At 34.6% G+C, this 15,245-nt stretch overlaps 1 protein-coding gene across 2 annotated transcripts; it reads right to left on the reverse strand.

Annotated features, from left to right (window-relative positions):
- Positions 1-333: 333 nt before the first annotated feature.
- LOC147068710 (uncharacterized) lies at positions 334-15,081 on the reverse strand. 2 transcript variants are annotated; one of them, XM_085951872.1, is made up of 6 exons: positions 14,968-15,081; positions 14,518-14,676; positions 14,066-14,287; positions 8,496-8,667; positions 4,439-4,609; positions 334-576 (listed from the first exon to the last, which is right to left on the reverse strand). In XM_085951872.1, the coding sequence occupies exons 1-4, from the start codon at positions 15,001-15,003 to the stop codon at positions 8,653-8,655; spliced, it is 432 nt and encodes a 143-aa protein (XP_085807998.1). In that variant the 5' UTR covers positions 15,004-15,081; the 3' UTR covers positions 334-576; positions 4,439-4,609; positions 8,496-8,652. The 2 variants fall into 2 exon arrangements, with proteins under 2 accessions (XP_085807998.1, XP_085807997.1); XM_085951871.1 differs by lacking the exon at positions 334-576 and having other exon boundaries at positions 1,975-4,609.
- Positions 15,082-15,245: the final 164 nt, after the last annotated feature.

Consider the following 15,245-nt stretch of genomic DNA (forward strand, 5'->3'; position numbering starts at 1 on the left):
TATGTCTCTGACAACTATTTTAGAAATCGGGAGCATCAATCAGTTGTTTGTTCTCCCAAGGTGCAGAATTAACCTGCCACTGGCTTATTCAGTGTACTTCCATGTATCTACTTTATAGTTTTTGTACCTATTTACTCTTTATACCTACTTACTGTTTTTCTAATACTGCATATATTTCTGTTTTTAAGCATCATGTTGTGAATGTCTTGAATTTGTAATTTGTAAATTTGAATTAAGAATATTATAACTATAACTCAGATAACTTTCAATAGAATATGAAAACTTTTATGAAAAAAAATCAATTTGATTTACATTATAATAATAATATATTGGGCAATGATTATCGATTTGTGGTAATTGACCAAAAAAAGGGTCTAAAAAATAATGAAATAAATGTACCTGAGAAACTCAGAGCTGTCCTGTTGACGGCCCCAGATGAACCAAGGGGGCATGGCAAGTGTGTAGAATTGCTTTACATTTATCTGTTCATATGGCGAATATTGCAGGCAAACAAATAATTCACCCAATATCTCAAACAAATCTTCATCGTCCTTCATAATCACCAAATTGCTAAACCTGGATATCAAAATTAATAAGAATCATAAACACAAACGGTGCGGAAACCAATAGCAATACAAGAACTTATTTGTAAACCAAATCATATATCTCATCATCATCATCATCATCATCTTTTCCTTTCATCCTTTCGCGATATGCCCAGCATGCACCTCTCCATACCACGTCGTGCTACTCTAAGTTTCTGGATCTCTCTTTTACTTAGGGTCCATGTTTCACACGCATATGTGATCACGGGAAGCACACACTGGTGGTTGAACACTTTGCGCTTTAGGCACAGTGGAAGGTCACTTTTGAAGACATTATTCAGGCGGGCAAAGTACTCCAGCCAAGCTTTACTCCGCGAACAATTTCATCAAATATACATCCATCTATAGACACTTGTTGTCCCAGATAGATGTAGCTTTTCACCTGTTCGAGCTGAGTGCCATTGATGAGGATCTCTTTTTGGCCAGCAAAGCACTTGAACATGACTTTCGTCTTTGTTACATTTATTTTCAAACCTACTTTGTTGCTTACTTCAGCGAGTTCCTGCATTCTGCTTTGGAGGTCTTCTGAGTCTTGTGAGAAAATTACTATGTCATCGGCAAAGCGCAGATGACTCAGGTATTCCCCATTTATGGGTCCCTTTGTCATTCCAGTCAAGTTTCCTGAATAAGTCTTCAAGTATCTATTAACTATTCCATCATATATCTATTAACTATTAATGACAGCAAAGTAATGTCAATTAATACGCTTTTACTTTATTAAATTCAAAACACTATTTTTAATTTAATCCATTATATTTAAATGAAATAAGTAACACTTTAAAGTTTAATATATAACAAACAATGACAATATAAATACTGTTGTCATTACCAAAAATATTGCACAGTTCTTTAAATAAAAGAATATTATTCATCAATTTATAAGCAAATAAGAGTATTAAAGAATTTTGACTAAATTTAGCAGTCAAAAAGAGTGGAAATAGGTTAAATTGAATAGGTGATACACAACCTCCATTCCGTTGTTTTTAAATGTCACATTGCACTCATTGCAGACCACAAGATATTGCCAGCTGGCATATTGCTCTTACAGTTTGCAACGCAATCTATAAACTATGGCAAGCATGCGTGTATGACAGTTCATTTCTGTTGTTGTATATCTCATACCTCGTTTACTGTATGCATCCACGTTAACACAATCACTGCTGACCTTTTAATTACCACATTTAAATAACACGTTAATTACATCTAATGGCCAACTGCTCCAAACGCGCCAGTCGCGGTGTTAGCACTAAATATGTTTTAAATGGCACATACAAATTTTATCCATGCAACTTAATAGACATACAAAAGACTTGATAAATTATATATTATTGATAAATATATATTGGTAAACTGATAGCGACCAGTCATGCTTTTCGGCTATATATTATATAGTTGCCACTGGCCTATCAAAACGCATTAAATTGGTAGGTAGCAACAGAGATACCTAGCATATTGCTGTGAAAACACATGATGATGGCTGGCGAGTGTAATGAATATTTTTCATACAAGCATTTGAAAAATATTTTTTTAACAAAAGGTACATGAAAGATCACTATTTTTCTAATTTATTAAAATCGGTGTGTGTACCTACTTATGTATGCGCGTTAGAAGTTATACTTCTTTGGCGTAACAAAAATATGAAAACAAAAAAAATTATCCCGCCTGCCAATAATTTACGTAAGTAGAAAATACAATAAAATAATTGAAGAAAGATATTAAATACAATTAATAAAGTTTTGATTAAATGCATAATCAAATTAAAATGATATTTATTTCTACACAGTTAAATTGTTTTTACATAATTAAACAAAATAATACGATAATATCACAAAATCTTAACTTCAATAAAACCTACTTACCTACCTATCAATATTTTCATATAGTTATTAGTAGGTAATAAAGATTAATTTTAAAATGAGACCTCATTATAATATATAGATACACCTACCTAATGTTAAAAACAAGTACCTAGGTATGCAGAGTTTACAAGAAATTGTGTAGGTCTTTTGATGTTAATTTACTCAACTTGGCCACTAATAGTTTTACACTATTTTAGTATTGGTGTGACATTTTTGGTAGAAAAAACACATCTGTTGTCACATGTAACAAATTTCACTCGAAACAAAGTACAGGTAGAATAGCAAATGTCAAATCGGCGCATGCTGCTTTTTCATTAGTTTCGCTAGTCCTAGCATGGTCTCGCATATGCGCGCAGAAGAAATTAGCAACAATGGGCCCAGTCTTGATTTATGATCATATCCCGTCTTAATATTATTCCAGAGTGGTAAATGTTTAATAGTTGTGTGTACTGTTAACACTAAATTTAACACCGGCACGTGCACCCATGAATAGTGACCACAAAATTTTTAAGTATACAATTTCATAACGGTAAACATGTCTGCTAAAATAGAACCGCAGGGTCCACCAGCAGAAAATGGTTCGCCATCGCTGTTCTAAGCTGTACTTCGAACAAATCGGAAGCTATGCTGAGCACCATAAAATCACATAACAGCAGTGGCGAGGGGTGGAGGTAGGCTGTTAAGATTTGACATAAATAGTTCACACTATACTTTGTCAGTCACACGTATTTGTTTTCATTGAACTAAGAATATAATTTGCATATGGTGCTGGTTAGTTTTTAAAATTCAATTAAACCTGTCTAACCAAACGATAATAATTTAGATATGCCAAGGGCGAGTCGACAAAAATAGTGCATAGTTTACTATGCACTGTTTATGCCAATCTTAAGAGCCTGTCTCTATCCCTCGCCACTACACTACAGTAACTATAACAATATTTATTTATTTACTATACAATACATTGATTGACACACAGTTACAAGGTTTAAAAACACGCGCAATAATTTAAAATAGTGGCAAACTTTTTATCGCATTAATTTAATGAAATCATTGGGGTAACTAGTGATGTGCAAAGTGGGACTCGTCAGACTTTAATAATGCAAATCCGCAAGTCAATGGCGGGTATCAGAAATCTACATTACATTAACAATGGCTATTATGAATTTATTATTCTGATGTTCTGGCAAGTTATAAAAATGATATTATTATATTTATGAACATACATACTGCCTTGTCAATATTGTTTGTGTGCCGATACTTGTAACTTTAGTTAAGTGCACCTCTGATTCTAATTTGAAACACCTCACAAATATACATATTAGAAAAAGACATGGCAACTGACTTTTGTGGTTTGAATCAAGATACCAATAATAGGTACTTAGCTTAATAACTAGCCAGCGTCAGAAATGTCTCAAAATTTCAGTCTTGCAACACTTGTTTTTGAAGTATTGATGCATCAGGTGTCTTCAATAAAGAATGTCAAATTCTCAAATCTTGTGATTCACTCATTATTAAACTACTATTAGCAAGTCCATGTATGTTAAGACTTAGATTTGGAGATTCCTGACACTGCCAAGTAATCAAAGTATTATTGGTACCTTGACTCAAACCACAAGTCAGACGTCAATGTAAAGCGCTTCAGCAGTATGACTACTAGTTAATTTCATTGTAATTAGGTAGGAGAAAGGTGGCTTAATTATTACTAAAGCACATTGGCTGGAATTCGATCTATGCAGGTTCAAGTTTTGTCCAGCATCGTATTTTTTGTAATATGTATATTTCTGAGTTGTTTTTAATGAAGAATGTTAACTAATTAACTAATCTTGTGAATTATTTACTGAATAAAAAAAAAAGTTTCTGAAAATATCAGTTATAAATTTAGGTTAAAGAAACCTGGTGAACTAATTCTAAAAATGTATCAAAGCTTCAAACATTTTTGATACATCAATCAATTTAGTGTCAGTAGGTACTCACTCTTTGGTTAAATGTAGTGCCTGTAGCACGCTGTTCATGTAACATGTATTTCCGAGATTTTCCAATCCGACATTCATCTTTTCTGATGAGTTTGAACTTCTCAAATGCCAGAAAGGAAAGAATTGGCAAGTTACACTTGCTTGACTTAATGTGAGAATTAAGTCGGACGACCTGTAAGTTGTAAAATACACACTCCGTTAAACAAACTATTGAAATAGGTTAGGCAAGAAGTTGTAAAACGAAATTTAAAATAATAAAAAGAATAATGATCAGCAGGGGCGGCTCTACCCTAAGGATTCGTAGGGACCATCCCCAAATCATTATCATGTCAAAAATACACGTCCGATATATTTATCATTGTCATAATATACCTAGTTAATTATATGTTTAAATGAACTATTCAATTTATTTTATCCAACTAAACCGGCCCAATTTTATAGAGATATTTATTATTATTATTATACAAATAAATAAAGCAATGATTGTAAATTGTGTAATAACATAATGATGATTATGTGGTATCAAAGTAATTAATTAAATTAAATAACTATGCCCTATTTCATCGTGACACCTATGTACAAATTAAGAAATCTCTGACGTGTATTTTACGCAGACCGGGGTCACTTCGCCGCGGTACCTACAAATCTCGTTCTACAAAGCATGTGAATGCATTAGCGTTAGTATACGCATTCTGGGAAGTGGATAAAATAACCCCTAGGTGAGTAAAAACGCTCGCTGTATGTCGTTATTCAAAACTGGTAATGGTTAGTCTATAATAATTATTATTTCCTCATTAATAAAATCATATTATTATGAGTAGGTAGGTATGTATATTTAATAATTAATGGCTAAACCCCACCACATAGAAAGTAGAAGAGCCGCCACTGATGATCAGTATCCCCTTTTTCAATATATTTACTATTATTTCTTAATCATATAAATGCTTCATTTGCCATATTATTAAAATAGCGTACGGAGACATCCCCTGTCACCTTGGTTAATACCTTGACTTGGTTCGACCTGTGTCCCTTTCCCAGATAAAATAATACATCTTTCTGAACACTAAGAGTAAGAAACTTAAGAATATGTCACAAAAACTGAATTTATTTTCCATCATTTTGTTGTTATCCACTATAACACACAAAAATAACTGATCTAAATTCACATTTCAGTACAAAAAAATGCTGACAGTGTGAATATCTACGTGCATTATAAAATTTTAAGAACACAATACGGTATAGTATATTATTTGTTACAAACTGATGATGCAGTATTTTTATTTTGGTATCCAATATACAAAATTATTGACTCATAATTAAACAGTAATTTATTATTATTAATGTAATATGGATTGTAAAGTTTAATTGAACGGAAATAGTGGTCAACGGCTGGTCGGCCACAAGTGGACACATTGACGCCAGTAGATGTGTTCATAGCAAAAGTTGTCCCATCTGCTGGCCTCCCTGCGGTGACCTCCGGGCAATGCAGCATAAGCTGTAGCTAACAGCAGGGGGCGAAGGGCGAGTGACCGGCACCATAATGAAATGGGAACCAATCTCGGAGAGACTGATACGTGCCTCCTTCAAGACGCCTGGAAGCTCCTTGACCATCTTTAAGTGCTACGCCTGAACTGAGAATGCCGACGCGCAGACAAAGGATGCCTTCTACGATTCTCTCCACGCGGCAGTCTCCACCATCCCCAAGACACAGCGTGATAGATGAGGAGACAGACCCGGACCGAATCTAGGACTGCCGGACTGACTACCAGACCCAAGACAGGGTAGTCAAACGATTCGTGCGGTTGAACAAGCGCAATTTTATGAACCGGGAAATTGAAGCGGCAGAGGAGGCAGCAACCAGATGACACCAGTAAACTCTACTGAATCACCCGTGAAGTCTGCGGCAGGCGACCACCGACTCGCGGAGCCTTTCGTGGCCCCAGTGGAGCAATAGACTCTGACGTAGAATGCGTCAAGAAGATTTGGAAGAATCATTTCTGCAGAGTGCTGAACCGCCCACCCCCTTTGGATCCCTTCGACATATCTTTTCTCTTCTTTAGCTTTACTTTTGGACATTCCTCGAGCGACCGACACACCGAGATATAATCGGCTGTGAAAAGGCTCAAGAACGGAAAGGCACCGGGGGGAGACAGGATTCATCCTAAATTCCTCAAGTACAGCCTGAGCGCAATCCTGCACCCTATGTTTCATCTGATGACAAAGGTGTGGGAAGAAGAGCCCTGTCCAAGGGACTGGGTGAACGATGAAATCATCACACTACATAAAAAAGGTGACCCTCTTAGCTGCGACAATTACCGAGACATTACGCTACTCAGTGTTCCGGGAAAGATTTTGGCAAACATCCTCTTGATGAGGATAAGGGACCCAATAATGCACGTCCTCAGGAAAAACCAGGCCGGGTTTCTACCTGGTCGAGTGTGTGCAGACCAAATCCACAACCTTCGATGTCTTCTCCAGCAGAGCCATGAGCTGAACAGTCCGATAGCTTGCTGTTTTGTGGATTATGAGAAGGCTTTCGACAGTCCGCACCGCCCTTCCCTCTGGATGATACTGGGAGCATACGAGATCCCTCCCAAGATCATTGCCATAATCAAAAGCCTGCACGAGAATAGCGAATGCTGTGTCAGAATTGGAGACACTGTCAAGGAATGGTTCGGGGTCACGACCGGAGTCAGACAGGGTTGTGTCCTTGCACTATTTCTTTTCATCATCCTCTTTGACTTTATTCTACGGTAGTCAATACCACCCGACCGAGGCATACCTGTTACCCCCAAGGTGAAGCTATGCGACTTGGAATACGCCGATGACGCTGTCCTAGTCGACAACTCAATCGAGGCATTCAAGAGACAATCGACAGGTCGCATAACTACTCATCTCGCGTTTTTTTGAAAATCAACGTTTTTTGTAATAGCACCTGTCCTGATTTCCCTCTGATTAGCGACGGACAAAACATCGAGAGCGTCGACAGCTTCAAGTACCTGGGGGTACACATCAGTGGAGATAGCATTTTGCAGAAAGAGCTCGCTATCCGAATGGGAATGGCTGGAGCAATATTCAACTCGATGCGGAATGTCTGGGACTCACGATTGTACTCGGTCAAAACCAAATGCCGCCTATTTGACGCTTGCATTTTGACGGTGCTGCTTTACGGTAGCGAATCATGGCACCTTACGAAGGCTCAGAGCAACCGTATAATGAGCTTCGAAAACAGATGTTTGCGACAGATACAGGATGTGCGGTGGTATTACTTTAGGAGCAACAATCATTTTTTGTGCAAATCCAGATAAGTCAATTCCCTTTTTTTTAACCAATTAAGTTTTAATGAAACAAAATAGTTAGAATACTTCTAAGAAATATAATTGAAAGCCAATTACATGTACTTTGATTTGTTACTCATAAAAAAACATAACTATAATTATGTGGGGAATTTTTTGAACTTTGTTTTTGCTATAAGTATCTCAAAATGACAATTTGTGACTTATCTGACACATCCCCACCCACGAATTGTAAGTTTAACTTTGACTTAAAATAAAAAATATTTTTCTTTTTAATGTTTTCGGATATTTATTTATCAATAATTAATATAGTTGAAATTGTGTATTATCAAAAAAATGTGTCAAATTACAAGCTTCGTAATTTTCCGCTAGGTGCCTCTGTGGATCTATTCTATACTTATCGAACACTAAAGTGATAAATAGTATCAAACTTAGGGTTGGTTTGTATCAAAATATTAGCATTGATTGTAACAATTACACGAAGTTGGTTTTTATCGTTCCAATAAGTGCGATATTTTAACAGCAGCAAGATAGGTGCTGTTAAAATATAGCACTTATTGCAACAATAAAAACCAACTTCGTGTAATTGTTACAATAAGTGCTAATATTTTGATACAAACCTACCCTAAGTTTGATAATATTTTTCACTTTATCACTTTAGCGGTTGATAAGTATAGAATAGACCCACTGGTAGGTAAAGACATCGCCTTAACAAAATCATGGCACGTGTCTGGAGTAACCAATATATTTCTAAATTATTACCTTATTCATTGAATATTCAGCAAGGTTGGGGGTTTTGACGGCCTTCCTTTGACTCATCAAATCTTTTTCTCAACGTCTGGGGCGCTGCCAATATGAAAACAATATGTTTTGTCCACCAAGGCTTCGTTTAATCACCAAAAATCTTCAAATATTCTTCTCAACATCTGGCGTGCTGTGAATTTGAAAATAATAAATGTTATGTAATTTTATTATTTATATCACAGCTGCATTGAAAATTAAAATAATGTTTATTACTACTACTACTTCACTTAATAAGATCATATGGCCTCCACAGAGTAGAGGTTTTTATTAACGGTTTTTTGTTTTTACGAGAAATGGATGTTAACCATTTGCTCAACCAATTAGGTCCATACTCTGACTGCAAACACAAATTGAAAAACAATATGTGTATTTTCCAGATCCAGGATTCGAGCCTGGTACCCACGACATTATAAACCAACGTTTAAGCCGCTCAGCCATCGTGGGGCCGCTAAATTTCACTTTTATTATTATCATTAAAATGCAGTTTATTTGAACGTTGTAGGAAGATTTTTTTGATAATTCAAAGTTATAATATGTTTAACTTTAACATTCTTTTTATTTATGTATATCGGTTTAAGCTTTAGATCTTCGATATAAATAAAACCGTTTTCTAGTTGTGCTCATTTTCATTTCTAATTATGATTAGGGCCTGATAGATAGGATAATTTTGGTACAACATCTATCTGTACATAACAAATTTTCAGAAAAATTGCACAACATTGACTCTAATAAGACACCCCGCAGGAATCGAACCTGCATCTCTCGTATATCGTGCCCACGCACATAGTCTACTATGCTAAAGGAGTCATACCTAATTACAACAAACTTTAACTATTGACCTTAGATAATACGCAAAAGTCATACAATTATAATAATTAAACAATGGAAAAATTAAGTAATTTTATAAAATTAATTCAGCAAATCAGAATCAGTATAAATTGATGACGTTTCTACATACATCTAGGTAGAGAAATCGAAACTATAGAGTTAACAATGTTGTAAGAAATGTTGTTTTGCAGCAATTTTATCTCACAATACTACCTAGTGCCATCAAAACTTTATTTGAACATTAAAACTAAGTAGGAAGGAAGCCTTAGAGCAAAACTGAATAGACCCACTATTTTCCTCCCAATGCTAATTTCTACATAGATAATAAAATATTAGGTATAATATCAACCATTATAATTGTGCAAAACATTTCCCTCCAAAATCAATGAGTGGGTAAATATTTAAAGTGGTATTCTGTGAAATCCTGTCAAATTTACAACATTTTTATTTGCAATGCTGGTAGTAATAGTAATTATTGTACTAAATAACTGCAATTAAACAAAAATTGATAATATAATCTATTATTAATCTCAATTTTACCCACTTTCAATAGAATAGCAGCAATGGACACCAGATCAAACAGAGAAAGAAAAATTTATAATGTGTTCTATTTTCAAATTCAATCCAAACCCACCAAAATTTATTTAAATGGCTAAATAGTAAAATTTATTACTGGTCACTTTTATTCTTTTTATGGCTAGTCAAGTGCTTTCTTTTGACCTCTTTCGAACAAATTCTATTTTACATAATACTTTGCACCAAATTTAATTATGGTACGAAAATGTTTGTTATAGATATGAAATCTTTAAAAATCTTTTTTCCGATATTCAAAATTATATTATTTTGGGCGTAGGTACTTTATGTATCTTTTTAATGTCGTATATACCTACCTAGGTATCATAATAATATAAAACATATTATGTTATTGCATGTGTATCATTAAAATTGTGTTTATTAAATCTTCTCACTATTTAACTATTTATTATTGTGAATACCTAAACTAGATCCGATATAATTAGGATGGATTTCAAGTTTAACGTGTTTTAATTTTTTTTTAGAAAAATCGATGTTTTGAAAATGAACCTAAAATAAATAAACAACCTATGAATATTCACAAATATTTTCTATCATATTGTCTATGGTTGTCATATTAGTCTATGGTTGTTATTGTCAAGATAGAATCTAACCCAGTGTTGCCAACCGTACTATAATTATAGTATTTGTACTATAATTTTGGTCCGCGTACTATGTACGATATAAAATAGGTATAGTACGCCCAAAATACTATAATTTTGAAAATCGTACTATAATTTAATATAAAAGTACTATAATTTTGCATTTGCCATTTCGCAATCGAGTAGTCTTCGAAAATTTGGAAATCTGCGGCCCGCGGCAAAATATTTTTCCTAAAAAAACAAGCCGATTATGAAAAATCTGGGAATCTGCGGTCCTAAAAAAAACAAGCCGACCATGAAAAATTGGGAACCTGCGGCCCGCGACGAAATATTTTTCCTAAAAAAACAAGCCGACTATGAAAAATTGGGAACCTGCGGCCCGCGACGAAATATTTTTCCTAAAAAAAACAAGCCGACTATGAAAAATATGGAACATGCGGCCCGCGGCGAAATATTTCTCCTAATAAAAACGAGCCGACTATGAAAAATTAGGAAAATTTTCATTTTCAACAGATGACAACGCGTACTATATTTTATCCCCAAATACTATAATTTTGGAGGCTCTGTACTATAATTCCACTTTCAAAATATGGCAACACTGATCTAACCTGAAAACTATAATATTACATACAATTACATATTATTATTCTTTTCGTCGGTAGGTACGGATATTTCGTATCTGTCATTTTGTCGACATATTGCGAAAATCAGAATATTTGTAGGATTATGAAAAATCGAGGGAAATTTTATAATACTCCCAACATAAGTAGGTTGTTTTAGGTTTTGGGATGTATCTATAGCATGGGTGGCCAACCCGTGGCCCGTGGAGCAGTGCGAAAATTAAAATAATATTAAATGCTGCCGCTAGATGTGCTAATTTCGCAAATTGAGATTCGATATTGGATCAAGATTTTAAAAAGCACGGTGTGGTTTTTGCTGCATTTGCAACGCCATTCTCCGTAGACGTGAATTTATTGCCGGGAAATTTACAAATGGAACATTATGAAATATGTTGCGATGAACAGTTAAAGGAGAAATTCCATCAGGTTGGTTTGGAAGAGTTTTACAAAACATATTTGGACAAGGAGAAATATTCTGCATTTTACAAAACATGCTATAATAATGACTTCGCTATTTGGAAACACTTACACGTGTGAACAACTTTTTAGTCGGATGAAGCATATCAAATCCCGAGTGAGAACACGAATCACTGATGTACATTTGGAAAACTGTTTGCGTGTAGGAACAACCTCCCTGATATCGATATTGATGCAGTTAGTTCTGCCACACAAAATCAAACTTATCACTAAAATTTATTATTTTTATATTACCTATTTTGTTTAATTTTTATTATTTAAAAAAAGTATCTAATAAATATGCTTGATTCTAATTTTTGTTTTATTTTATTAATATATATTTCTTCTTTGTTTGGTATAATAAAAAAATCGGTTATGCGGCCCGGTAGGAAATCTCATTTTTAGAAACTGGCCCGGCTGCTGAAAAGGTTGGCCACCCATGATCTATAGTCTAAGGCACAGGTTCTCAAACTTATTAAGTACTTTGAGATTTTTTTTAAATCTAGTGCCCCCCATATTTTTTAACTTACCTTTTTAAACTACCATCTGTTGCATATCTTAAAAACAGTTATTGCAAATATAATTTTTATCTCATCCTATTTCTGAGATAATCATATTTAGAAGTATTTTTATCAATATTAAAAGCAGGTTTTGAATTTAAAACTTATCTAATGTGAAGGATGAATCTGGTGCATTCCGACGAGTTTGTTAATATCAGGTTCGAATTCACTTTAAACAGCCGTAAGTCGCGTTCAGTAACTTACAGCCAATTTGTCTTTTTAATTTAATTAGCAACTTTCCTACAGCACTAAATTCACATTCACATAAATACGACGATGGGAATGCTATCGGTAATTGTTGAACAACCGACCATAACCTAGGTTGAGAGATTCGCTTCAGCAGCCTTAAAATTCTTAGTAGCCATTCTTGAATTTAATTTTTAATTCCTCGTCAATTCCATAAGTTCTTCTAACTGGAATGATCCTGCTGTGGTGACATTTGAAAAATTATCCAACACCCGGTCTGGTATGTCCATGTTTAAAATGTCCTGGAATCATTCCTTAAAATCATCGTGGAGATACTTCAAGAGCTGATTCTGTCCTTCTAGATTTCATTAACACCCCCTAATTTTCTTTGAGCCTTCTGCCCCCTGAAAGCCTCCTGCGCCCAAAAGGGGGAGTTATCGCCCACTTTGAGAAAGACTGGTTTAAGGTTTTGGGTGTTTTTTAGTAGGTTGTGTTAGAAATAGGTTTTGGGTTGCTTTTTGGTCTCAAATCACCTCAACCAAAATGAGGGTATGAAGTACTATAAAATTACTAAATCGAGATGCATCTTCGGCATCCATTCATCGTGAGATACTCAAATTAATATTTTAGATATTGACACGGCAGGGGTTGCATTGAATTGCGTACCTATATTTTATAGCTTAGTAATGCACCTACATTGGCCGAGCGGTTTATATGTGATGTCGTGGGGTCCCAGGTTCAAATCCTGGGACTGGCAAATTCACATATTGTTTTTCAATTTGTGTTTGAAGTCAGTGTTTATAAATAAGTTACAATTGGCTTACATCAATTTCTCGTAAAAACAAAATCTGTTAATACAAACCTCCACTCTGTGGAGGTCCATAATTATGATCCTATCGGGATCGGACATGCTCAAAAGAAAAGAAAAAAGTAATCAATACCTCTTATTCTTAAGTACATTTTCACAGTATTCATAGAATATAATAAGCCAGGTAAAAGTGTTAAACCAACTATAATAAAACAAATTAACTTTAAAATATGTAGTTGCACAAACACAATTGCTAATATATATTATATATTATATGCATCGCAAGTGACCTTATTTACAAGATTCACATAGGAAATAATAATTATATAAGTAGTATAGACTCTCAAGATGATAATTTGGTTACATAACAAATTTCATAGTCCAGCAGTGGGGGGGGTAGAAAAAATAAGTATTGCAAACTACACATACGATAATAATATGGCGATGGGGCTTTAAATGTTTAAAAAACAATACTAATTTTGTTCAAAAAATTGTCCCTTTGACGAAAAAGTTTGTCAACCCCTGCTCTAAACGAACATGATGACTATCTTTGATTACCCGGCTATCGTGTGATAGATAATTTTCACCAATACTATTTTCATTCGGATTTAACTTTCAAGACGGCACACCAATATTTGTTTTCGAATAAAAATATAAATTATATTAAAAATAACAGAAACAAAGTTGAATCCGCTTAACACAACGATAAATATTTCAAAGCATTACGCAACCCGAATGCAATATAAATTATAATACAAACAAAATAAATTATGTGTTACATCAGCGTGTCACACGCCAAAAATACACTCTGACCTGTTTTCCCAAACGCGCCTAAAGAAGTATAACTTCTAAAAAAAAACTACTTATATATATTTAATTTTAAAAAATTGCTTACCCTCGCCACCAATGGCTGTGGCTCTCCGGGGTGGGGTTGTACTTCCCCTTGCTGTTCCTCTATATTATCCATCAGAACTACCCGTGGCTGTGGTTCTTCAGGGGGGGGCAGTACTTCCCTTGTAACCACCTGTGGCGATGCCGGTTGGTGTCGCATCATCAGCTCCACCACCCCTCTGGCCCCTAATCCTTCCCAATAATGGATCATACTCGCCACACGGTTCTGAAAATAAAGAAAAATAGATTTTTAGCAGTGAAAAAATTATAGTACCACAATAATACGGTTTAAGTTTGAATGACATTTTACAGAAAAAAAATCACAGGCACCGTCACAAAATATAGATATTAAATTCTGCCATAAATGGAACAGAAAATGCTTAATAAACAACATTAGGATTGTTGTTAAAAAACCTACATAAATATATTAGAAAACATATATAGAAAATTGCTTACTGGCGATGGCGACTCTGCGAGGGGCTGATCTGCGAGGGGCTGGTCTGCAAGGGGCTGGTCACGGAGGGGCTGGTCGTTGACCATCACATCCGGCTGGTCGCGGACCACGTCTCTGGCCGGCGCTCTTCCCCGTCTTTGGAGTGCGTCATTGGCACTGCTCTGAAAATAAAGAAAAATACAAATTTAGTTATGCGTGGTATTTTTTACTTAACGGGAGACAAATTTCAAATATGAATTTCACTGATTCGGTAACATAATTAAGTATTTACGCTAAGTTACGGAACACTGTTATGCTACAGAAACTGACATTCTAAATAATCTTACTAATTTACTTCTAAATGTCTTTTACAATCTTAGAAAAATACAAAATCGTCAAAAAAATACTTGTGTATTAATTAAGAATCAAAATAAATGTATGCAATTAATTATTACAAAAGTTTTTTCGCTTACCCGTTCTAATTCAGGAAAATTCCTTGCTCTTTGCATTATTTAATAATATAAATCAAGTAAAAAGTATAAAGTGCACACAGATCGACCCGCCTCGACAATATCAATTGTCAAACTGACATCTGACAGTTCTTTGTTTTCATTTTTCAAGCAATAGACAATAAATAGAGCATTGTGGTAATAAACAAAAATATTTGCGAGACATCATGAATAATTATTAATAATAAATTATAATTTTAATATTATAATTTACCCACTATCATCACTTGTCAAATTTTCTA

Source organism: Rhyacophila brunnea, unplaced genomic scaffold, assembly GCF_057557595.1.
Source record: "Rhyacophila brunnea isolate RB1 unplaced genomic scaffold, BYU_Rbru_1.0 scaffold_266, whole genome shotgun sequence".
Classification (NCBI taxonomy): domain Eukaryota; kingdom Metazoa; phylum Arthropoda; class Insecta; order Trichoptera; family Rhyacophilidae; genus Rhyacophila; species Rhyacophila brunnea.

What these genes read in the sequence shown, in the direction of transcription:
- LOC147068710 (XM_085951872.1), bottom strand. Translation starts at nt 15,003, where the DNA reads ATGCAAAGAGCAAGGAATTTTCCTGAATTAGAACGG. An exon ending in ATTTTCCTGAATTAGAACGG is followed by an intron (nt 14,677 to 14,967) that starts GTAAGCGAAAAA and finishes CTTTATTTTCAG; the next exon opens with AGCAGTGCCAATGACGCACT. An exon ending in TCGCAGAGTCGCCATCGCCA is followed by an intron (nt 14,288 to 14,517) that starts GTAAGCAATTTT and finishes CTTTATTTTCAG; the next exon opens with AACCGTGTGGCGAGTATGAT.